At 40.3% G+C, this 25,651-nt stretch overlaps 1 protein-coding gene across 6 annotated transcripts in view; it reads right to left on the minus strand.

Annotated features, from left to right (window-relative positions):
* Positions 1–25,651, minus strand: part of LARGE1 (LARGE xylosyl- and glucuronyltransferase 1) — a 266,932-nt gene that overhangs the window by 33,711 nt on the left and 207,570 nt on the right. For all 6 annotated transcript variants that reach the window (XM_068191098.1, XM_068191096.1, XM_068191097.1 and 3 more), the window contains 3 exons: positions 11,532–11,644; positions 9,882–10,007; positions 835–990 (listed from right to left, as the gene is read on the minus strand). In XM_068191098.1, coding sequence (XP_068047199.1) covers positions 835–990; positions 9,882–10,007; positions 11,532–11,644 — 395 coding nt within the window. The remainder of the gene's footprint in view (positions 1–834; positions 991–9,881; positions 10,008–11,531; positions 11,645–25,651) is intronic.

A 25,651-nucleotide genomic window follows, 5' to 3' on the forward strand; every position in this document is an offset into this window, starting at 1 on the left:
ATTTCAGTTAACATTTTTTTTTCGTTTGGAATTATATGTACTAATGCACAGGCATACACATACATGTACATCTGTGGGTAAACATCCTTGATTTCAATCATTTTCAAAAGATTTGCTTAGTCTGAAAGGTTCTGATTGCAAATTTTATGCAGATACACATAAATACTGCTTTGACTGGTTAAGGGATATACAGAAAAACCCTGCAGTCTCACAGCCTATGTGTATCTTGAAGCATTTGCTCATTCTGTAGTCTGCAGCACGAGAAAAATTCACAGATCTAAATCCAGCAGTCTTGGTATTTTCCTTTCTTCTTCATTATTTGTGCATTAGTACCTACTAGATAAAACTGACATCACTGTATATTGAACAAATACACAGCAAGAAACAAGACCTCCTGGAAAGTTACAGGTCTGCCATACTGAATCCAAAACACAGCCCTGGCTACTAAGGAAAAAAATTAACTCTATCCCAGCTGAAACCACAAGATTTAAGGGTGAGATTTACAAAACTGCCTAATGGAATAAGAGCCCAAATCCTCATTTTCAGCTTGTGATGCTACCTCTCTCGGGGATTTTAAAAGGGCAAAGTAGACAAAAAAAGCAGCAAAACCCAGGGTAAAGATGGGATTAATACAATGGTTTTACAGGTGAGGAACTGAGGCAGAGAGAGATTAAATTATTTTCACAGTGTCTCTCTGGGAATCTGAGCATTGCCTTCGATTCTCCTGAGTTACACTGCCGCGCACTACCCCCACAACCAACTTCAAGTCTTCAGAAATCCTGTGCCTTGTCTGAACCACCCTTTGTATCATCAAGCCTTAAACATCCCACTTACATTCTCACTGTTAACATCTGCTTCACTGGGGCAGCCAAAGAGTTCCCGTCTCAGCAAATTCCCATCATATTCCAGGAATGTCAGGTAGAGGTTGCGGAAAAACTCCACATGCTTGTTTTTCACTCGCAGCTTCTTCGGTGAGTTCCAGTGAATCACCTCAGAGGGAAAAAATAGAAAAGACATCCTGCTGTTAGAATACAGATTTGCTTTATCTGCTCTTTTAAAGTGTGTTCAGTGTGCTGCCCTCTTAAAAACAGAAGGAAACAAAACCACAAACTACCCACACTTCCTTCTGTCTTTTTATAGGGAAGGCTTTTCCACATCTTCCACAAATAACTGTACACTCTGGAGGTGACGTGCTTGGAAACTCTTCCATGGTATCACCTGCACATTCTCAAGATACTCTGTGTTGAGAAGCAGCACCTCATAAGTGCTTTCACAACTCTAATCATGGAGCTGATAGTTTATGGAGTCTGCTGAAGAAGATGGAAGGACAAGGGACAAAGCCATGTAGGTATTAAACATTAATCTCAGATTTCCACATGACTGTTTCTGCTAATGAAATTGATTCCCTCTTTCAGGCCAGGCAGCCTCTTTCCTGGTGAGGTATTGAGAAGAAGCAGCTTGAAATTAATTCCCATACCCATTTAATAGTTCAAAAATGACTGAATTTAATCTGACTTCCTTTTTGCCATTGCTTCATTTAAACCAGACTGATCTCTGTTGCGTTAACACAACACAGCGATGCAGTACAACTTCTCACCCTCTGAGCTCCAATTTCTAGCAGATATTTATCCTCTTCTAATGGGAGATGACTGTCACTGTGGCCTAGACTTAAACTGTAATGCTGGCATAAAGGGCCTGATCCTCATTTGCATTGATGCAACTCTGCACTGCTGCCAGTGTGAATGGGAAAGGGGCCCTAAGGAAAAACCAAGAGGGATAGTGGCTTGCAGGAATGATTTCATTTTATAGAGGCTCTATTTTAGACATGAGGAAAAAATCACCGAATGCTTTGTATTCAGTTTTATTCCTGTGACTTCTAAAGAGGATAAAAACAAGAGTCTCCCTTGGGAATGTTTCCAAGCTCAAAGTTCTGGAAGTTCTCTGAATCCATTAAGTTAATTGCATGAAGACACTGTGTCACACACACAGCACAGAGCTGCAGTGCCATGGTCAGCTTTGCTCTGAACATCACAGCTCAGGCAGGGAACACAGCGAGCTGAAGCACAGCACACATGGCAGGAGCAGCCTGGAGAAGATGAACACAGTTCCCTTGGTGTCAGCAACACAGCTCCACAGGAACAGGGAGTTCTCTGAAACCACGGTATTTGTTGCCCAGGGAGTGGACTGAACGAGGAAAGAGCAGGACACAGCCTGAATTCTGCCTGGACTAGAGCAAACAACAGGTCGCTCCACTGAGCATTTATATTGCCATAAAAGCTATGGCACTCTATTCTACCTACCCAAAATCCATGAAATATCTCCTGATAAGAAAAGCTTTATCCATTCCTGGGATTTCACTGCTAAGCCTACTAGGATGTCAGAAAACCATACAAGCACTTGAAGAAAAGCATCTGTAGAGAAAGAATATAATTCCAGATATCGGCATATTGCTTTTCCCAGTTATAGGAGCACCTTAAATAAAGCTTATGATGCATCCACACAGTGCATAAATTTGGGAAATTATTTGGACCAAATGACTTGGTGTAGATATTTGTCCCAGGTAATCCTACATTCTTTGCTGGTTTTACATTTGTCCAGATGTTCAGAAGTGTAGCAAAACTGTGCAGTGACATGTTGCTGCATCATGTGGTGAAAATACAGATCACCACATAGATGAAAAGAGCTTTGGGTAAGTAAGGGATAACAGATTTTCTCCACCAAAAAATGGATCTTCAAAATCTCCTTTATTTGAAAAGAACTTGACATATTTCCTCTATTATATTTAACTGCAGCAAGAGGCATTAATGCTTGAAAAAAATCTCAGCAACTGAATCCCACCCCAGGGAAATGGGCACATGTAACAGAAGCAGAGGGCTGAAGGAACCTAAAGGGCTATTTAACAGTTTTACAGGGTACCAGCATGTGTTTTTACAAGCAGCCATAGAATGGAAACTCTCTGCTGGTAACTTGTACTTATTTAAGAGTGGATCAAAGAAAGCTAAGAAGCTGGCAAACGGGAAAAAAACATTTGTTAAGAAAAACCTTTTGTGTGCTTTCCATACTGCTCCTACACCACGTGTTTCCTTTTGTATACTCACAAGCATCCTCATCTTCACAAGTATCCTAATGCTGCTGAGCACTCTGAGTACCCAGAGACCTGGGGACCACGATAGCCTCAGAAACTCTCACAGGACAGGCTCCTTGGTACTGCAGGAAATTCCCATCAACACACACAGTGTCACATCACAGCCAGGCCTTTGCTGATGTCTCCACCCAGCTGTGTGGGAGATGATTTCAAACCCAGACAACTGCAGTTGTCAGTGCAGAGGCTCTTTGCTGCTGTGCTTCAGGATCTGCTGCGTGTGCAAGCTGGCAAGTGTCAAGGGCTTAGCTGGTGGCTCCGATCTGATCAGATTTGAAACGTGTCAGGGTGCTGCATGTACAGTGATGTCAGGAGCCTGGAGTGAACTGCACACAGCTGAATGGAGCTGATGACTATCCAAACAAGCTCACTTTTTAATCAAGAAGGACAGCACATACCAATGTGTGCTAAAATGATGTGCTAAAGAACATCAAGGGACTAACTATGCAACCATCTGGATGACATGAGGTAGAAAAACCACAAGACAGGTCTAGCAAAAAAGCAGGCTGCTGTTCAAATGTAACACAATTAGATAAATACTATGTGATATACAAAAGCATAAAAAGAACAGCAAGTTACAAAAAGCAACAAGACTCTTCACCCTGATATATAATGCTACATCCAAAGACCATATTGCTCTTCATGTCAGCCCACAAACTCACATTCAGTTCTGGCTGTCTGATATGGTCTATTGCACCATCAGCTACATCAGAATTTGTGCAGGCCAAGACACTCTTGTACAGACTGTCATGAGCATCAGTGAGGTACATGATAAAGACTGCACAGGTAAAGCTATGGTCACTGCATTAGAGACTTTATTGCGCACAACAGTAAATTGATTGGAGAAATAAAAAAGAACAATTGGCAAGAGACTACAGGGAAATCAGAAGGAAAAAAATAACTTTGTTTGAAGACTGTTATCTCCACATTAAAGAGAGAAAGTGAATCTAGAAACTGAAATCTCATTACTCCAACATCCCTGTTCCAAGGCTGAATAGCAGCATAATACTATGTTTATTTCTTCTTCTAGTTTCTAAGTTATTCCAGAGCTCTGCTGGCTTACAGAGGAAACCACAGCTAGAAATATAAAATTCCAATGCCATTATCTGGGTAGACACCTCAGGAACAATGCTAGCCTTCAGATTGACCTACAGATCCTTTCCACTCTTGATCACAGCCTCCTGAGGACTATGAGAAAATACACTTCCTTAATCTTCATTTAGCAATTTAAGTACTGAAAGATCAGAACTTAGAATTCCACATCTATTTAACACTTGGTTAGTTGTCATTAAGCAATTTGGCACTATCCACATTTCTGTTAATACCATCCTAGTTAATCAGCAACCATTACCACTCCCTGATTACACACAGCCAGCCTCCTGGAACACTTCCATACGTTTGTGGCCTAAAACAGGCTAACTGCACCCATATTTCCCATTTATTCCCCAGGTTCTGACCCAAGGCACTCAATGGATGACACAGTGGGAGCCTCAGGGACTGGCAGGGGGATCCGAGATGGGAGGAAGAGAGGATGTTATATGCTGGGGGAGTCTAGGAAGGCCCTAAGAACAGTTATCTGGATGGCAATATACCAAAAACAAAAATTCTAGCAAACATCCTTACACTACCATCTGCATTTAATCTCTGGGAAGATTAAATATTTCAAACATGATGTTCAAACCACCAAACAAGAAATGTGAATATATTATTTCTATAGGTATCTTTAACCGTTTTTTCCCCTGAAGCATTTTATCTCTCAAAAAGAAGTATTTAGCCAAATGTTTCCTTAACCACAATCTCTTCCATTTTTTCACCCAAAGACACATCTTGAAAATTTCTCTCTCTGCTTCAGCCTTTCCAGAATCAGAGAGCACAGGATATCCTGTATAATTATACACCTGCTTTCCAGGCTGAAGGGCAAAAAATAAGAATAAATTAAGCTTAAATTCAAGCTTAAAGAAGTTTAATTTTGCAAGGCACTGAACAGATATCCTTAATTAAGCCCATGAGCACTTCACAATTTAGGTAAATAAGTGGTATTTTGCAAACAGAAAGCTTTTCTGCTAAAAAACTTCTGCTTAGGCAACCAGACCCTTCCCACTGAAATCAGTAGGAGTTAAACATTTAGCAAATCTGCACAGTAAAGCCACCTATATATGTCACTTTAATGACATTTCAATAGGCTTTTTTAGAAGCTTAAAGATGCCCCAAACCACACTGCAAATATGCACCACATGTGTAACTTATGCCATGATTAGAGATGTCTGGAAACTTTATTTTTAAACTGCGTTTTATCAGAAATGGGTGGTTTAGTAAAAGAACCAATATCCTCAGAAAGGTTTGTATACTTCATAAAAACATAATCACAGAGATTTAAATGTGGTATTTCTAAATCATGTAAGTGGAAGAGCCTCGGGTTGGAGTAGCCAGCAACCCTAATTTGGATGTGGGACTCAAATCCCTGACCTGCCTAGTTTGGTGCCCATGGTCCCAGGGATTGCTTTACTCCCCTGCTTACTGCCACCGCTGTATGGCACTAAGCTGACAGACCGTCCCTGCCCTGTGCTTTTCAAAGGTCTTTGTCCTCCAAAAGATTCTTCTACTTCTTTTCCTTCAACTCCTGTGCCAGTGTTTAATGAGAGGCCTCCTGTGTGCAAGAGCACCCCCATAAACCCATGGTACTTCCCGTTTGGCAGGGCAGAAACACCTGACTGGCTCCAATGCTCACTCAAAGGAGGGGTATTGTTTGACCCTCTTGAGCCCTCACTCCTCTCACTCACTCCTCTCATTGCAGCTGTTCCTTCGTTGGCATTAAAAGGTGTAAAGCTGCAGAATGCCAGAAGTGCTGCAGATTAGAGCAGAAGTGCTTGGACAGCATGGGGCAGCTCAGGGACTGGAACACAAAGAGGTGAAATGGGTCATGTGTGAGGCAGAGCTGAAATGATGTATTGCAGTTATGGAAAAGAAGCTGTTTAAACTTTTGTAAGCAATATCACAAAGTCCTCCCAGTGTGGAGGACATTCCCAGGGAGGACACAGTGAATCACAGAACACAAGTCCCCAATGAGGAATTTATGAGGTTCATTATTTATCTATCTGCTGGTTTAGTATCAGCTGTATTCAAAACCAGTTTGAAAAGCCATCAATAGGTTGTAAAGCATTTTCCATGTTGGAGTGTGTGTAAATTCTAATAATTTGATACATTCCCACTGAAGAGTCCAGCGTCTGATTTCTGTGATTGTGAATTCCCAGATTGTCTGCATGTAAATAGCAACTGTATCCTTGACAACCAGGCTTTATGACTGACTCATTCAATGAGGTCATGATTCATTGTCAGAGGTATCAAAATTCATTACCTTCTTTCACAGTTCTTTTCCTGCCATTAGGTTTGTGCCAAATCATAGTAACTGAGATTTCCTTACAGACAGAAACAAAGTACTGACAAAGAAGCAAACAAAGGCAGGGACTAATCCAGCAAAAGCAATACATAAATGAACCTCAGATTCAGACCAAACCCCCACGAAAAGAAAAAAAAAATCAGTAAACAGAGATGCAATTTAATGTGGTCTAAAAAGAGAAAAAGGTGATTAGTATCCTCTTCAGGCAATATGAAATATTCAGCTGCTCCCTAAGCCTTGCATCTATGTGAACAAAGCAGCAAAGAAGTGTCTGCACACACACACACAGACAGATCCCTGAACAGCCCTGGGGGTCCAAGTTGACTTGACACAATGCTGTGTGTCAGAGATGACAAATCCTCAACTCCCATGAACTGTGAGGCCCGATGGAATCCAGTCAGCACCTTTTCGGTCTGACAGGAGGAATGTACTCTGTTTTGGCTGAGGAATCCTTGACTGGGTCAGCTTTACCTTTGAATTTAAATGTCTCTATTCACTTCCTTCTTTCCTATGCTATTCTTCTTTAACCCCCAGTGCAAACTTCAAAATCTGTCTTTCTTTCCCTCTTACCCTGCAGGTTTGTTTTACCTTGTTTCTCATCCCAGTCTTACCATGCAATACAGAATGTGCCAAATCTGTTGTGTTGTACCAGTTATATTAAATGCCATGGAACTGACTGACTCGAGTGATTTTAAGAGTGCAATTTTTAACATGCGGTAATGACATTTGTTAATTTTTTAAGACTTATATACCTAACCAGCTGGTGTCTTTACAGAACTAGAATTTTGATAATTTTCATAATGCAAATTCACAACTTTAACTGATCTATGTCTTTTTTTTAATTATATGAAGAATTTTAAACAGTGCTGCCTGAGGGCCAGTTCTTCAACTGCTTAGTATGGGAAAGGCTTTATAGAAACCATGGGGTTTTATGTGCACTAGATAAGGCTCTGACCTCTCTTTCAAGGCAAAGAATTTCAGCCCTAATTTAGTAGGTAGGGGATAATTTTAGTAGTGTGAGTAAGTCCAGTGTGTCTGCACCCCTTGTTGAGTTAAAATACCTCAGACCAGAAAATCAGTGGAGAGTATTACACATCTTAGACTTCACTGCCTGTGGTGTAATGGAACTGACAGTGTGACACAATATACAGCAATAAACAACCACACCTGAATTACAGCTGTAAAGACAAATTTGTTAATTGACAAGAAAGAAGGATTTAATTTGTTTTTAAAATACTTCTGTCATATGCTTACTTGTAGGTGTTATATGTGAGTTAGATGTCCCACACCTGAAGCAAATTAGTTAATACAGTCACTGGACTCAGAAGATCAGACATCTGCTCTGAGATGAGCTCCACCAGCCACCAAACCCACTCATAAAGATGACACTTTGGTTGCCTAAATCCAGATGTACAGCAACACTGAATGCACCTTACAGTTATCCTGCCTGCCCATCAGCTGCCTTGCCAAGAGGACATCTCCTCCTGTAAGTCTGTGTTTTATCTGCCACTCCTACATGGATACTGCAGAGCCCCTGTAGTGACTCAAACTGTGTTTAGGCAATGGAACCAAACCCTTGATCCTTGATCCAGCTTCAGTATCTCTTCCTCATGTAAATGGCTGTGTCTTTACCTTGTGTTGAGTCCAATCTGACTGTCTCAATTACATAAATTAATCTCAGCCTCTAATTCACAGCAAAATACTGTGATATGTCACAGGTGGGAGGTTTATTTTTCTGAAGTACATCTTCTAGGAAACATTTCTCCTGTTACACATCTTTCTTTTTGTTTCAGGCCCTGCAATCGCTGTCATACATGATTCGCAAAATGAATGCAGTGCTAAAATCTCTACCAGCACTTTGTTTCAAGGCATAAACTCATGATGCTTTTAAAGTGCCTGTGCTGATCCTGCCCTACAAACAGGTATTATAAACCATTTAGTGACTAGTGTACTGACAGTACAGTGATTCAACTTTAAAAGCTGTCCTCTGTGGATCACACTTGAACAGACAGTTGTGAATACTTCACATATGAAATCCAATCAATGTTTTGACAGGTCAGTTAACCCATGCAGAAGAACTTTTGTCTCTTGGAAGCACAGCTTTTGCAATCAGTGTGTTGAGAGTGATTGATTTTCTGTATTCATCCTGCATCTGGTGTTCATATTGAACACTCCTGCTGTTACTCTACAAATAGCTACAAGGGAAAACTTGCTTAGAATTAGGCTGTATGTTGTGGCCACAAAGAGGGTGGCCAAACTCTGGAACATGGGGCTGGGGAGCATGTGAAATCTCAGTGTTTGGAGACTCAACTCTCATCTGTACAAGGTGCTGAGCAACTGGGTCTATGTTGGTTGCATTAAGTGGGGTTTGGATGGTATCTGGAGAGCCCTTGCAACCTCTTCCATAGTTTTGTGCCTTTTTTTTTTTTAACCTCATTTACATTCTCAAAACGTTAAGTCCAAATATACAAACCTTAACTGAATTCTAAAATCAGTCACTGGAAACTACCTAATATTTACTATGTTCTGATGCCACTAGTCCATTCTGATGGAATCTACTGCTGCACAATCTTACTCTACACCTGGACAAAGCTCAATCAAGCTTCAATTTTGAACTCTCTGCATGCTAAATTTGAGTGTCTGAGTCCAGTCTGTCAAAATGGCCACGGCACAATTGATGTTCATTTACTCATATCTATTAAAATTCATCCTGCTTTTATACTCTACTTGTTAATAGTGAAAAATGTCTTAATAAACTGACACTATGGCTTCATTTCATTAAATTAATAGGTTTTTACTCAGCCTTCTTTTTTCAGGACAAAACATGGAAAAATTAGTGGCAACATGACTGGGTAAAGTGTATGCAAAAACTAAATATGAGGTGAGCAAGGTCTTTACATTTCTCCTAGTGTATTTCTCACTAGGGTCTGCCCAATCCTCGCTGAATTTCACTCTATTAAATTATGTTCAGTAAAGAGTTTCAAACTTGTCCAGTACAAAAAGGAAAGGTTTTGTATTCTTTGTCTAGGAGTATCTTAGACATAGAAAAGCAGTAAGAATTCAGTAGTAAGCTGCACTGGCACAGGTGGCAGGTACAGAGTGTAAGAAGGCAAAGCACTTCAACACCTTGCCAAACCCCAAAGCAGCATCTATATTTGAATTTTCTAGTAGTAGTCAAAATGCACAAAACCAAAGTCACACATCCATTCCCCGTCTGGGTGTCTTTACAAACTGTATGTGTTAGTTTCCCCCCTACTTTAGGCAGTTCATCTTTCTCTGCCAGCAGTCCTTCATTCTCTATCCCAAAGGACAGCACCCATTCCAACCTCCCGTGCAACATACCTTCAGGTCAGACACATCTCTGTAGCACTGCTCGGAACGTGTGTGATCAGAAAGCTGCACATTCCAGAAACATGGGAGCTGGTAGACAAGGAAGGGATTTTGTTTGATGACTGCATTGAAGATATCCTAGCAGAAAAAAAAAAAAGAGAAACATTTGGGTATGTTGTTTCTAGTGTGTGAGGTGAGCTCAACTCCTCCCCCAGCTGACTCTCCTTCTCCCCCTCACAGGCAGAAATTCCAATGGTGATGAAAGGTGAAGTCTGTAAACCTTTCTCCATAACTCTGTTGCCTTGGAGGGTGCTGTTAATCTAAGGGGTGATATATAGTTCCGACAAGAGGACCAGGCTCTCCTGACACACAGAGCTGAAGGACTCCAGCAAAGTTTTCTAACATTCGTCTTGTACTGCTGGCATGAGGTGTGGCTCCTGTTCTAGTCACCAGGGAGAGTAACAGGCAGTAAAGGACACGGTGCCTGCTGGTACTGATTACTGCACCACTTTTTAACAAAGGGCAGGAAAGCGAAAATGGCAGCTACATTGCTTCAAGGTGAATTACTAGATGTGACTTTAGCTAGCACTTTATTGTTGCAACAAGTACTGCAGGTACTTTATGGAGAAGGCATGGAGGACAGATCTGCAGAGCAGCCTACACCATGAGGGACAGAAAGTGTCTTGCTCCTAAGCAGCCATTCTGGTGGAGAAGTAAGTTAAAAGGACAATCTGAGGGTAAGGTATTAAGGGAAGACACAAGCAGCCTTCCTACACTCTGCAAAATTCTGCCCCAAAATTATGCAGGTATTAGACAGCAACTCAGGACCTTACTGAAAACACAGTAAAGTTGCAAGAATCATTTTAATGAACCCCCAGAACTTTTAGATCACCCTGCAAAGATGCTGTACAAAGTGCACATCTCCATGTGCACAGCAAGGAGCGTGCTTCCTTTGTGGTGACTGGTCAGGAGCCAGAGGTAGCTCAGAAGGAGAGCAAATATCTAAATATGATGCTGTATTGAGTTAACATGTTCAAGCTGTTGAGCAAGAATTATGGGTTCAGTCTAGTATTACATTAACAGCATTTCTGGGTTTAAATTGAGAGCTGGCAAGAAGCCCAAATTGAAAAACTGTATTTCTACGTTTAAGCACACTATTTCTTCTCTGGGCCTCAGTTTCCTATCTGTGTCAGGGAGACAGCAGCACTTTTGTCTTTACAGGGCTGTTGTGGCAAGGTGTACCTTAAAAGACATCTGGGACTCACTCATCTGCCAGAAACAGTAAAGAAATGTCAGGAGACTCTTAAAACTAAAGTCTGCTTAGAGACTAACCAGTGAGAAAAGACACAGTTCATTTGGACTTCTGGTGCCCGGAGAGTTCTGTGTTAAAGAAAAGAGGACAGAAAATGAAAGCTTGAAAACCCCCTTTGTCCCTCTTATGAATCATCTGAGCAGAAGAGGTGAAAAGGTCAGTGCAGTAAGAGGAACCTTGTGATTGAATCTCCATTTCTTCCACATTTTGCCCAGAATGATTCAACAGATGGTGACTACAGGCACAACAGCTTTCCCTTGCCTTTTCCCACATCGCATCCCCTCTCCCTTTCTTTCCTTCCCCAACCCATGGCTCAGTGCTTGTCCCACAGTCCTGCATGTCCTACTCACCTGGTCAGCCAGTGAAGTGGACAGCATGCTCATTAGCTCCCGCTCCGCCGTCAGTCTCCACATCTGCTCCCACTTCATCTTCCGCAACTTATCGAGGAGCAGCAAGATCACTCCTGAAGGGAAACATGGGGCAGAGACAAAGGGAAGCCATGATGTCACGTGCCAGCCAAGGCCCACCCTGCCCACGTGCTGATTCAGCAGCTAAAACACAACGTGAAGTTATCTGGCACATCTGATCGCAATCCTTGAAATTTCTCTGAGGAACAGATGATCAGTGCTGGTTACAACCCAGACCTTGAGAGGGCCTGCCATTAAGGCACCAAGTGTGCACAGAACAGGATCCTCAAATTGGAAATGTTAAGTTGGAAAAAAGGTACTTCAACATGCGTTGTTATTCCTCAGTTGCTTTTTGGCTGGCCAAAATTCCTAGTGTACAAGAAGGGAAAACAGCAGAAGCAACGAAGCTGGACTGAAACCTGAATCAGCAAAACCTCTCCTACAGCGTCTTAGAAAAACCTGCTTGAAAAATGGATTTGGAAAGGCTTAGATAAGAGCTCTGTCATGGGAAATGAATGCAGACTGAAGAACCAAAAAGAAGGAGCACAGATAAACAGCAGCCTTGCAGGCTGACAGAAACCACCTAGTAAAAGCAATGATGGGTTCTGTGTTGTTTCATATCTTCATTAGTGGAGGGAGGAAGTAAACAGAACAGTAATGACATCTGCAAATCACATTTAACAAGAGGTCTAACAAAAAAATATCACGGCAACTGTAGAGGACCATAGCAGCTACACAGAAGAATACGAAATGACAAAAAGCAGGCACAGGGAAAAGCTGCCTCGGGGAGTCCAAGTTGATAAAACTAAAAGTAATGAGAAAAAGAAAGAAAATGTAGTCAGAATACTTAAGAAAAACTCTCCTAAAACTGTTGAGGTGAAATAAACTAAAAATGGCAGATAAACTACTTTATTTCATGAGTCTTTGCAAATCAGACTACACCAGGATTAGAAAATGTACCTGGAAAAGTGCTGCTCTGGTTGGGAGAGGACATAGGTGGTTTCAGTTCCTTCCTATATTTAGTTTCTATGACATGACAAGCTTCTTTCTAGTAAAAGGTGGCACTGCTATGAATAAAAAGAAAACCTCTCCTGGCAGTGGATTTTGTGGCCTATTTTAGTTGTGTTTTCCATTTAGTCCATTTGGTTCCCAAGGATGCTGGAACCTGTACTGGAGGGATCCCCTTTCATCTTCAGTCAACCTTTCTGCTTCCAGCTGTTGGATTGGAAAGGGATGTATTATCACAACACTACAGATTATTTATGCCAGTGTGTTTGTCTTCTCTCCAGCATAAGGAAAACCTATTTGGAGCATGTAGTGTGCATGCATGAGCTTCTAAGAGAGCCATTATCCATTGTCTGAAATTCTACATCAGTGTGAAACAGGTTCCTTGTGCTGCAGCAATAAACTGGGTGGGAGATCTCCTCTCCAGCAAAGGAGTTTTTCCAGCTGGCAAGAACTGTCAGCTTTGCAGTAAAATGCAACTGAGAAGGTTTTTATTAAGAAAAATAAAAAATAATGGTAAGATTCAGTTAACTGTAATAGAATAGGTTTTATACTTCACAGACAATAAACCACTTTTTCTTAATTTATCTAAGCCTCCAGTCTGAGGAAGTAAAGGGGAAATGCTTTAATATGTGCAGTATTCTCTGATTTTTTTTTTGACTTCCACTCTTATGCTAGCAACAGATTATGGCATTGCAGCTAACAAGATTATGCTGTCCTGAGGGGCTATCACAGTAGCAGCTGAGAGTAGAAGAGGCAGATGGAGTGAAAAAACTGGAATATATGTGAGAAAGAATATACTAAATTATAATGCAATCATGGCTATTGAAAATATTCACAAAGTTTTACTGTTTCACCATCAAAACTAATTTCAGTGTGATTTCTGTTTTAATTCACCTAAAGGCTTGAGTTTAACACCTTTGTAAGGTTTCTATTTAGGCTTCTAATTTACTGCTGCCATAAAAAAAACTGCTGGAGAATACTTATAACAAGTTTAAATATTTACTCATTAGTATTAGTGAGTATAAGATATTTCTACTAAGAGGAGAATTTAATACTATTTACTTAGTGTTATTGAGTCCAAAAGCAAAGAAAAAACATGTGTTTTGGCAACTTTTAAAACAGTTCATACAGAGGAAAAATTACTCTTTTTCAGAACAGTGAACTTCAGGTTTTCTTCTATATTGTTGTGTTGCCAAAAGCAAACGTAACAAAACATCTAACTTCAATCTACACAATTAGTTTACAGGCAAAGTGCCTGAAATAAGGAAAGGAAAATATTTGCCTCAGGATCTGCTTTGCTCAGAGTCAAATTGAGTGAAATCTCAGACTAAATTCAAGATGACATACAGCTGAACATAAGGGGAAAAGGGACTCGCTCTCATCTGCTGTGCTGGGGGAAGAAGAGACTGGAGGAAAAACAAGAAATGAAAGGAATATTTTATTAACATCTGGCCCCAGGCAGCAGGACTTCTGATCTTTCGAGAAGTGCAGCATCTTCCTGCCCTAACCTACCTGAGAAAAACAGAAGGAAAGCTTGGCGGCAAACAAACAAAAAGAGAAAAGTGGCAACCCAAACACCCCATGAGCATTAAACAAATTATGATTAGCCACAGAACACCCTATTTTCTTTGCCCTGAGGAAATAGTTCAGGCATATCCAGAGATGTAAATATCTCAAAGATCTAGGAGAAAAAGAATGCTTTATTACTAAAATTGTGGAAACATCCTAGTCTAGATGTAACTTGAATGGCATTTCTCTCTCGCTGCTTGATGAGATTTTGCTTGAACTACCAAAATCTGACAGATTCTGAACTTCTCAAACAGGCAAACAAACAAGAAAGCAAACAAATAAACAAAACAGTTTCTCAAAATGTCATTTAAGGACACATGGAAAACTCGGCTCCAAAAGCAAAATAGTAAAACTCCCCCAAAGCAGAAAAAAAAATTTGGTGAATAAATTGAATGAAACAGGGCAATAAAGCTGAATTAACATATTTGGATTAAAATGTTTCATTTGGAAAACACTGCAAAATTTTTTTGGTACATTTTAAAATCCAATTTACTTGAAAATAATTTTAATCTCAAAATTGATAGAAATTAAAAATCTTATTGAAAACTATTACAAGATCTGAAAAGGAAAATAAGTTTTCTATTTTGGGTCTAACCAAACCTTGGGAGTCACCTTTTCCATCCTTTTCCCATTTTTTGATTCAATCTAAAACAACTTTTTTGTTCTTCCAATGTTTTCACTAAGCAACGGTTTCCAGAGATGCTTTAAGGCATGTCAGCAAATTTGCTCTTCTTTTTTGTTTGCTTTTGTTAATCTGCTCCAGAACCAAACATTTTATTTCATTTTTCTGAACAGTAAATTGTAAGTCTGCAGAAAGATCAGCCAATTCCCTTGGAATACTACCATGTACTATCCCCACCTCTTGCTTCAGGAACAAAGACAACGGCTCCTCCTGAAATTCAGAGAGGAACATATAGTAGAGCTGGAAGTAATAAACAACATTTTAAGACAGAACAGAATCACCTAGAGATGTTACAGTGAAACTGGACAAGCTTTCAAACTCAATCAGTTTATTACCATGGACCTTTTAAGGTGCCCGAAAAAAACACTCAGTGCTGTGGGGGAAGAAAACGTAGCTCCTAAAAAATCATTTTCTCTATCATCTTGCCTGTTCCTTTAGGTGGAACAGGATGCTTTTGCAAACCTTTGATGCAATGCCATCTTATGTGAGTAGAACCTCAGAGCTTATCCTTGTCAGGTTTTTAAAAATTCTTCTTGAAATTAGGCCTGCAACAGTGAACCATCTAGACAAATAACAAGTAGATACCATCATAATATCCGAAACAGACAGGCAAGACATGCTTCAAAATATACCATAAAGCAGTAGCAAGTTTTTTTAAAATGACTGGGATTTTGCTGTAGCTAAGCAGCACACCGAAGACCACACACCAAACTACTGAGTCTGTAAGAAATAATGCTAAACAGGCCTGCAATTATGCAGATTTTTTAATAAATACCTGACTCAGACATTTAGGGCAGTAATCTACCATGTTTTGTGAAACAGCTGGCACCAAAAATTTGAATTCAGTTTTAGGTACTGTGGAAGAGACTTGTAGCTCTGCTGTCCTAGGAGAGGCTCCATGATAGTGCTGACTGCTGAGTACTCCAGCAAATACTTGCAACTTCTTTTAATTCTCATTTATTGTACCTGAAGTCAATGGAAACAGTGATGTTAGGGATGTGGCTGTGCCTTTGCTGATCAGGGCTCCAATGACCAGTTTTGTTAAGGACTGCATTTGGAATCCACTGAGCCACAGTGATACACCACTGACTGTGGCCTCTGTTTTCCACTCACAGTGTCAAGAGTAAAAAGAAAAACATCAGGATATGGCTGTTAGGGATTAGAACATTAAATTAAAGCTGTAATTCCAAAACAAGCCACTGCACACATTTTAAAATTTATGTCTTTGTGTGGATGAAATTCACAGCATTTATTTCACTTGGTTTATGGACTATCTGTTGCTCATAATTTGACCAGCCATATCATTAATTTAATAAAGCCATATTTCTCTATAGCTTTTAACATGATGTGACTGAAGGACTAGAACATTCTAGAACATTTCTGGAGCATCCTGATACATTATTTAACTATGAATTTCATGCACCAGCCTTCTTTTCTCAAAAAAGCTTTTCACAATCTAAAAAATCCAAACTAATAAAAACTTGCAGGGATGCACAACATGTTCATTGAGAATAAATGATGATTCCACATTGGAACTTTTCTCTCAGAAAACTGAACAGGGCTGAGAAGCTGTTTTGAAACAAAGTGTGTGTCCCTCCAGGCATGGTGACAGAATGCAATAGCCCTTGTCTTCTCTGCACATGTATTAAAAGTGAAGTTGTCATAGAGGGCATTTTGAAATGTTGCACAGTCACTCTGTTGGGAGGCTGGCTCCTCCTGAAGTCTTATAAACATTTTGTTTACACTTCCTGATGACCATTTAATGAAATAGAAGACTTTTACTTTCTTTATTCTCTTCTTCCCAAGTATGCTACTTTTCCTTAGGCAGAATTAAGATGAATGTTTTACTCAAGTACAGTTCCAACCTCTTATTATTGAGCTGCTCACTGTAGCTCAGAATGTCCCAGTTTTCTACTTCCTTACTGCTTAGATGCTATTCTTCCTGTGCAATTTAGAAGAAGATAAACATGCTTTCTATCTTCTCTTTAACGACTTTCACTTCTGGGGGAATTTTTCCAACTTTCTTAAAGCCCCAAAGCTGCTACAGAGGAATTTCCTTCATTCCAGAGTCTAGAAGGTCTGGAGGAGAGGAATCATGAGCCATAAGACTTTCAGCAGGTCTATGGAGGAAAACCTCTGCTACTTAGAGACCATCCTGCTCAGTAATGCTCTCTCCTCTTATCTCTCAGAGTCTTGTGAAGAGAACTAACAATTCCAGGCCTTTCAGAGGTCAGCAAAGAAAAATCATCTCTAGACCTGAAGAAACTGGCCTTCTCTCACACAGATTTCAAGCATATAAAGTCCCAAGCAGTAAAAATTCACACACTTAACAGCCCAAATTGCTGAAAAGATTTGCCTAACATGGAAAACAACATGGCTGGAAAATAATAAAAAATATTATAAAAGTAAAGAATGGAAACTTGGGGTTCTTCCCAGCTGCTGTACGTGCTTGGACATGAAGGAAGACATTAAGAATAGCAACCTTTCTCAAAACCCTGTAGCCTGAATGCTGTGCAAAGGCTTGTTGGAGACAAAAACCATCTGTAAAGAAGCTCCTTACGTGGCTTTTAAAAAGCTTCCTCACAGCCTTTGCACTCTGTGACCCTTGTGAGTATATAGCACAGAGAAATTACATTTTAGAGGCAAAAAATAAATAATCCAGGGAGTTCTCATTTGGTAACCTATGGAAATGGCTTCTAAGAAGGGAAAAAACCCTGTAAGAGGCACGTCATTAAAATCTCATAAAATTCAAAAGACTGGGAAGGTTTTTGCTAACCAGTTTTAAACCTCAGAGAACACATTCTAACCTCTGACCTGCACAGGGAGAGAGGAGGGAGGTTTCAGCCTTTACATGCTGTAGCACCACAGCAGTGGCCACATGAAGTGGAGATCTGTCTTAAGGACATCTCACACCACTGCCATGCACAAGGATCAGCTGACACTGCTCCGTGTGCATCTCTGCACATGTCTGAAGGACATCATGAAGGTGCCAACAGTGGGCACTAGCTAAAAGATGACCAGGTACACATCTTATTATAAAACATTTTGAAATGTGGGATTTAAAAAGAAAAGTGATATTGGGTGGGGGAGGGGTGCAAATGCCAAAAATTTCTACAAAGTTTTAAGAACTTCTCTCTTCAATACTAAAACTGCAGCAAATTCTTACACACAAGATTAGCTGTGGTTTCATTTGCCTGGGTGCTTAGGTGGCTTCAGTAGGAAAACAAAGTCCTGATTAAACACTTTCTTAGGTGATAAAGTCAGAAAGGATAATTTTTCACTCTTGCGTAACAGATCTCACAGGATTTTTCAAAATCAGTTTGGGGTCTACTAGAGCGTAACTTCTAGAAAAAAATATCAGTCTTTATTTAAAAATTTTCAATAATGGATAGTCTACCACAAACTTTAATAAGTTATTCCAATGCATAATTACCCTGATGAAGGGTGCTTCCCTTATTCTAATTTGAACATCTCTTTGAACTTTTAGTCATTTGATCTTGCTGAACCTTTGCTAAATTGGCAAGCCCTCCATTAAGAAATGTTATTTTCTCCTCCAAATATGAATAACCTAGGATCAAATTATCCTTTGATTTGCTCCCAGACAAGCTCCTGGAGCAATTTTTCCAAACTTCATGGGAAATTTTCCAGTATTATCGCTGAATTTTGCAAATTTTTAAGTGGTCATCTTTGACCTGTGGAGCTTAGTCCTGGACAAGTAGCTAAATCTACATTTTACAATATACACAGTCCAATAAGTGGTCCCCAGCACCCAGAGCACCAACGCCCTGGTTGTGTGTGTACAACTGTGGGTGTGCATGCACTGCTCAGGGTCTGGCTCTTTCCTGAGCACACCCTGCTGGCCACATTCATCCTGCACAGCACTTGTCTCTGAGCTCTACTTCATGTTCCTTCAGTTGTTAGACAGAACGATGATTCTGTTTGCATTTCTAAGTGTGGATGGCATTACTCCTAATGCCATGAGCCATGTCACAGTTTTCTAGACTGGAGTGTTTTTAGCAAGGAACAGAGCGTCTGTGTTGTGTGCACTGGAGAATGTCATCAGGGCATGCAGAATACGAATCTTCTGATGCCACATTTAAGGACTAGAAAGAGGTGCAAATGGAGTGTAGTCCTATCCATGCTACCTTCCAGAAATATTTCCTGAAGTGAACTATGAACCAATTACAATATATTTTTTTTTAATGAAAGATAGTTTGGTTCCTGAGAAAGACAGGATACCAACTAATTTCTGTGTCCTGTGAATAAACAGGGAGACAAGAGTGAAGAATGAACTGGGCAGCTAAGTTACCTGGTAGTGTAGACATCAGGTTTGACAGAAGTAAAAAGCCTCCATCCTATACAAAACAAATGCATCTCCTGTACTGATACTTGAAATGACTTTTGTTGAACATCCAATGATCTCACTAAGTATTTTTTCAACCATATAAAACCTGGAGTTCATCTAATTATCCATCCTGGACTGATCTCTTAGGTCTTCCTGAACACAGAATTCTTCATGTCAGTGCCTCAAAGCACAGAACTGTGAGTATCACAACTCTACAAAAAGCCAGAGGAACTGGACTTTGGGTGAGCTGTGCCGAAGAGGAATCCCAGAATAATACAGATTGTACAGGGTTACTTTGCAGGAGGTCCAGTCATTGGATCTCCGCATGCAGGCATGTTTGGAAAAAGGGATCATACAAAGCTTGTTTTTATGGATAAAAACTGAGGAGGTTTGTTGAAATTTGCTGACTATTTACCCTGTTGAAAGCAAGTACGTCTTCCAAAAGTAATTTATCTTGGACTCTTCACCAAAGAACCACCCACCTTTAAAAGAAAACATAATCTGTTTCTTAATCCTTGGCTCTTGTAAATCAGCTTAAGTCTCTTTAATGCAAGAGTCAGGCATTTATATCAGATCTGGACCTTATCCATGATACTTATCTATGTTTTATTCTTCCACAGAAAGCAGAAAAAAGTGAATGGTAGCAGGGACCACTGCTTTAAATTATGTTTGGCTTTTTGGTTTTGATCCTCTAAAAAGCATCATATTTAATAGGGGTCAAAATATCAACAATTTTACAAGGTTTTCACTTGGGACTATGTGATGAGGAAAAATGCACACTGCACAGGTGCTAATTATTTTGGCTGGCTTTTAGTCTTAACAGGGTCTGCCTTATACTTTCCACCACGTGGAGAAGAGCTTTCAAAAGCAGTTTCTAATATTAAGTGTAGTCCACAAGGCTAATTGTAACAATGGGCAGGCACAGTGAGCAAGAATCCATCATAGCTTTTCTGGGTCTGGTGCTCACTCAACACCTCATCAACAAAGGAGCAGATGTGGTTCAGGGCTGAATGACCTGAAAGGTATTTCTTTCTATTTGAATGACAAACAGGTTTGGAGTTCTGTATTCAGAGAAAAGCAAAAAACTTCCCCCTGCCTTTCCCCCTCCTTAATGGGCAGTTTATTGACTGAGTGAGATTCAGGAGGAACAGAACATTCTAAGAAATGGATTAGAGGAACGCAAGCAGCAGCACACAATGAACAAGCCTGGAAATTAACTACAGCATTAAAAAAAAAACCCAGGAAACATAATCCTTCCTGCACAACCACTTATTTTCTGGTAACAGAGAGAAGGATTAGGTTCACAACAGAAATACAGGGATTTGCCTAAGGAGCTGTTTATCATGCTGATACAGCCAAACTGGGATACAGTTTGGGTAAGGAGCCTGCAACGCTGGACTGCCAAGCTCGGAGGGCTGTGCTCAGCAATAAAACACCGAGATGGTGGTCAGTTACAGGGGATGTTCCACAGGAATTGGTATAGAGCCTGATACTGTTAAGATTAATGAGCTGGAAATGGAATAGAATGTGTCCTAGGCAATGTAACACATTGGGGGCGTAATTCCCTGGGGATGGGCAGCTACACAGGGTCCTTGACTGGACAAGTGGGTAAGAGAAAGCTCCTAAAATTCAACAGGAAGTCCTGGATGGGACTATTCTTGAATGAAGAGTACACACTGGAGGACAGGTGGATAGAAAGGAGATTACCAGGAGAAGTTCTAAGGGACTGGGTGGACAGCAAGTTGAACATGAGCCAGTAGTGTGACCTTGGGGGAATATTCCATGTGTTGGGCTATACTAGCCCTCAGGTCATGGGAGGGGGATTACCACTCTTGGCTCAGCACTTGTAAGACCATATCTGAAGCACTGTTTTGGATTCCTCAGTCAAATAAATACCCTGACACGCTGAAGTAAACCATCAGAGAGCAAACCAAATGGTCATAGGCCTGGCATTCATGAGGAGAAGCTGGGAGAACTGGCCTTCTTCAGCCTGGGGAAGAGAAGACTGAGGGATCTCCTGTTGCTTTCTGAAACTACTTAATGGAGCAACTCTTTTCTAACAGATGCACAGAGACAGAATGAGAGGTAACAGTCACATAACTGCAGCAAAGGAAAATGTAATTACATATTATGAATTTTTACTTTTATTTTTCACTGAATAGAAAAATAGTGGCTGAATACAGGAACAGGTTGCTCTGAGAGGTATCCATGAAGACACTTGAAACACAGCTGGAAAAGGCCCTGAGCAACCTGAGCTCACTTTCAACAGGAAGAGGACCAGAACACTTTGGGAGATTTTTCTGACCTAAATTGCCTATAATTCAACAGTTTGATTGGGGAAAACTTCTCTTTTCACTGTCTGTGACTTTCTTGAGAACAACTGTGTAGACATGATCTGCATATAGAATGTATTGCAGTGCTCCTGTCCTCCCCTGAGCTCACTTTGACAAAGATTGGTGCAGAAGGGAAGGCAGAGGAGCTACAGCACGAACAATTAAAGCCAGGACGTAGCTGAACATAAAGACAAGACAATGAGGAAAGGCAAGAAATGAGCTGTTTCTTCTGAGATTTGTGTCCACTCAGTTTTGCAGATTCTTCTCTTTCGAAGTCTCTCAGTATTTTTTTAAAGGGGAAAGGTTTGTCCTGAACTTATTTTGCCCTATCACAAAAATGATTAAAGCATAGTGATTTCTGTAGCAAACAGCACCTAAGAGAGTGATCTGACTATGACCAAATGCAACTGGTTTTGTTAGCACTCTATTAGTGGGAATGACTTTGACACGGGGCAGAAAGACATCTCAGTCACTCTGCTACTTTCTGTGACAGGCACCAAGCTCCCTATTAAGAGTCCAAAGATGGAGTCCAACTGTGATGCCTCTTTTCTTTGTTTCGGGACTGTGGCTAAAACCACTGTCTCTGTCTCTACAAAAGGGAACTGTCTTTACACAATCACTTTTATGAGCACAATGAGAAACTGGAAAGTGAACTTGCACTTCAGAAGAAAACGTACTGTGCATTTTCTGGGGCTCTCCCATCATATAATAGAAGGTTTTGTTCTCAGTATAGACACCTGGATGCCTTTACTAAGCTTTTATGTGCAAGTCTTTCATCCAAATTTAACCTGCTAATGATTGTCCCGCTACAATAAAGAGGGCACTTCAGACTGCTGGACAACATAATTACTGATCAAGGTATATATGTTCACATAAAGAACTGCCTTGATCAAGCTAAAAATACAACACTTCAAAATGATTTTTTAAATCATTACATTGGAATGCTACATCTAAACGCCTGATTTATGTACATTACACAGAGAACTTTACATTATGGACTCAGGTCAGACCAATAAAACTCCCAAAATGAGAACAAATTAATCAACTAAAAAGAAATAAATTTTATTTACTCCAATACAACTAGAATCCGGTATAGACTGTCTAAATGCCATCTTTTTTCATCACAGGTTTTCTAAGAGATAAATGTTTTCAATGTTTCAAAGCAAGTCTGATGGTGATTTTTAAAAACACAGTTTTTGCAGGGGCTGAGAGATTCATTTGCTAAGGAGTAGAGGAGGTATCTGAGCAGTAGACTGACTCAGCCACAGTAATGCCTTTACTACATGGATAGGCCTCTCAAACTAGAGACATCATTTTCAAAATCAAATACATATTGACCCTCATTTCAGAAAAGTCAAACATGCTGTAAACAAGTTCTCAGTACATCCCATGCTTTAGAAAGTACACGAGAAAGACCTGGAATGAAGCTATTCTTTGAGGATAGTCAGCTTTAAGATAGCTTATTTTAAAGTGCAAGCTACAGATTATAGATAACAAAGATAGGGATGTGGTCATCAAAAAGCAGAATTATCACTTTAGCTTCCTTTGACACAAACAGACTGATATTTCCTGTTGAGATTAAAAGCAACCATAGAGCGGCACTTCCTAAACTGCTACCTGGACAATGTGCACAGTATTTGTTCTTCAAAGGCACCTTTACATGTATAAAGCTCATGTGCATCACCGAGAACAGTATTTAGTGAGTAAACTCAGAGTGTCTTAAAGGAAGAATAATCTATTCCAAAAAGCTGGCACAGTGTGAACCTAAGTAGATTAAGAAAGTGCTGGTTTTTCACTTGTCATCAGTGTTGGACATTGGTTTTTTAATCATTAAAATGCATTTTTCATCTGTTTGCAAAGGCTCCTGTACTATGACCCAATCTTAATGACAGCACTTCCATTACCAAATGTGACTTATGTTCCAGCTAATGGGAGACAGGAATATTGCAATGGCTTTAGAGGGGGCATGGCTAAGCTTGGTCAGGCCACAGTGGTTGGTTTAAAAGGTTCTAAAAACCATGACTTTTCTGATTTCTTCATTCACTGAGACAATTTGACAACATCCTCCTCTCTCAAGCAGCCAACATACATGATTACAATTACCACAATGTCATGAGCAGAAGCCTGTGGAGCTCGGTTGAAAGCTGTTACCACGTTTCTGGAGCAGGACCACAGGCAGTGCCATGACTACCAACAGCCCACTCTGCACTGCTTCACCAGTCATTTGTTTTCTGCACTGAAGATGCACAGCATCATCATGAAGGAGCACAAGATGTGATCCAGGCTTATTTCATATAAACAGTCTGTTCTATGCTTGTCTTTTATCATTCAAATTTGTTAAATATTATGCAAAAATGACGTAACACAGGCTTTCAATTTCAAATTCCACAGTTCCTTTTTTTCAGGGAAACAATAAAGGAGAGAGATTCATTCTAGCACTCTTCCAGTCATTACAAACACAGGAGTAATAAGGCACAGTACACACGTAGCCTAGTAATCGTTAGGTGCTAGCCATTCCCTTCTGTTCCCAATCCACAAATCTGGTAATGTCACATTTCCCAGTGTGGGAGTATGAATTCTCAGCTCAAGCTGTTGAGACACCTCCTTATAGTTTCTGGTGGCTGCACTGAGGCAGTGCGTTTCAGATGAGCCTCCAATCCTCAGTATGGGCTTCTGTAGTCTAGGAGTCTGAAATCCCTAGGGCCAAAGTTTTTAAAAATGATCCCCAGCACGCAAATTATAGATTTATCCTAAAGCTCCATTTGGCAGGCATGGGGTCCATTCTCAGCTGATGGAAGTTGGCTCTGCTGCACTAAAGCCAGAGAAGCCAGGGGTGATTCACAGCCCTGAAGAAGTGGTCAGAAGCCTTAACAGTCACCAGAGACTGCTTTTAAAAGCCATTCTCCACCATGATGGAAAGTATAAGGCAGACTAAAAGTACTAAAATAAAAAAAAAAAAAGTACTTATTCTTTTATGTTTAGAATTTCTTTTACAAGATACTTTTCTGAGGACTAAGATGACTGTTACTCCCGAAATGAACGTCAAACTATACAGTGCAACTCTGAAGCTGTCAGTTTAACATCTGTAAAAAGAAAAATCATAGTGTAGCAATACTTTCAAAAGCACAGAGTAGTCAGTGAAAGATAATATAGTTATATAGCAAGAAATTGTGCTTGAATCAGTGTATGAGGAATCTGGAAGAGTCAACTCAGTGCAGACAATCAACATGGAGTGGATGATACATATAAAGGGCATTTGATTAAGCAGCTTACTGAGTGCAGCTTACTGAGTGCCAGTAAAATACAGAAAAAAACTCGGAAACCTTTGTGGTACAGAAGGAATGGTGTTTAAATGCTTGAGGAAGAGAATGCTATCGCAAATAAAGAATGGTTCTAACTAAGAACACGAATTGAATCATCTGACTTTGGTTTGGTCTGGGTTTTCAACAATTATATTATCATGGACTAAAGTACGACTTGGATTATCTGCCTGTGCAAATGAGGAAGAATGAAAATCAACCAAATAAAATCTTTCCTTGAAAGTCTGTATTGGCTGTCAGGAGATCTGGCCTGGGCACACAAGGAAGAGCGGAGCGCAAACGCTTACTGGCTTTAAAGAACCAGCGAAGAAGGAACAAACACATCTTTGCCTTTAATACACCTGCCTTCTGGGACTCTCCCAACCTGTATGTTTTCCAGAGAGGCTCAGGCATAGAAAGATAAGAGTGAAAGAGAAATTCTCTTCAGAAATTGTGAAGAGCAGTAGAACACTTTTGACTTTGAGAGGTGCTTCAAAATCAAATCTGCCAGGGTTAGGTCTGGCTGAAGAGGCTCATACAAAAATCTCTTTTCTTAGGATTGTATCCTAGGTCTGTAGTAAATACTCTCTCAAGAGCAAGAGCAAAGCCTGTCTGAGAGCCTCCCCCTGATCCAGCTCTGTTTAGCTCATTAAAGTTTCAGGGGTTTGGGGGCCCTTTCAGAGTTCCTAAGTACAGCTCTAGGCACCGGCATTTCTATGCCTTCCCTCTCCTGGACTGCTGCCTTTCATGAGTGTTTTGCTTAGAGATACTGCCTCTCTTTTCGGTGTCCTCCTGCTTCAGTTTTCTGAATCCTCCTTGGCCACACT

This window comes from Anomalospiza imberbis, chromosome 5 (genome assembly GCF_031753505.1).
Source record: "Anomalospiza imberbis isolate Cuckoo-Finch-1a 21T00152 chromosome 5, ASM3175350v1, whole genome shotgun sequence".
NCBI lineage: Eukaryota > Metazoa > Chordata > Aves > Passeriformes > Viduidae > Anomalospiza > Anomalospiza imberbis.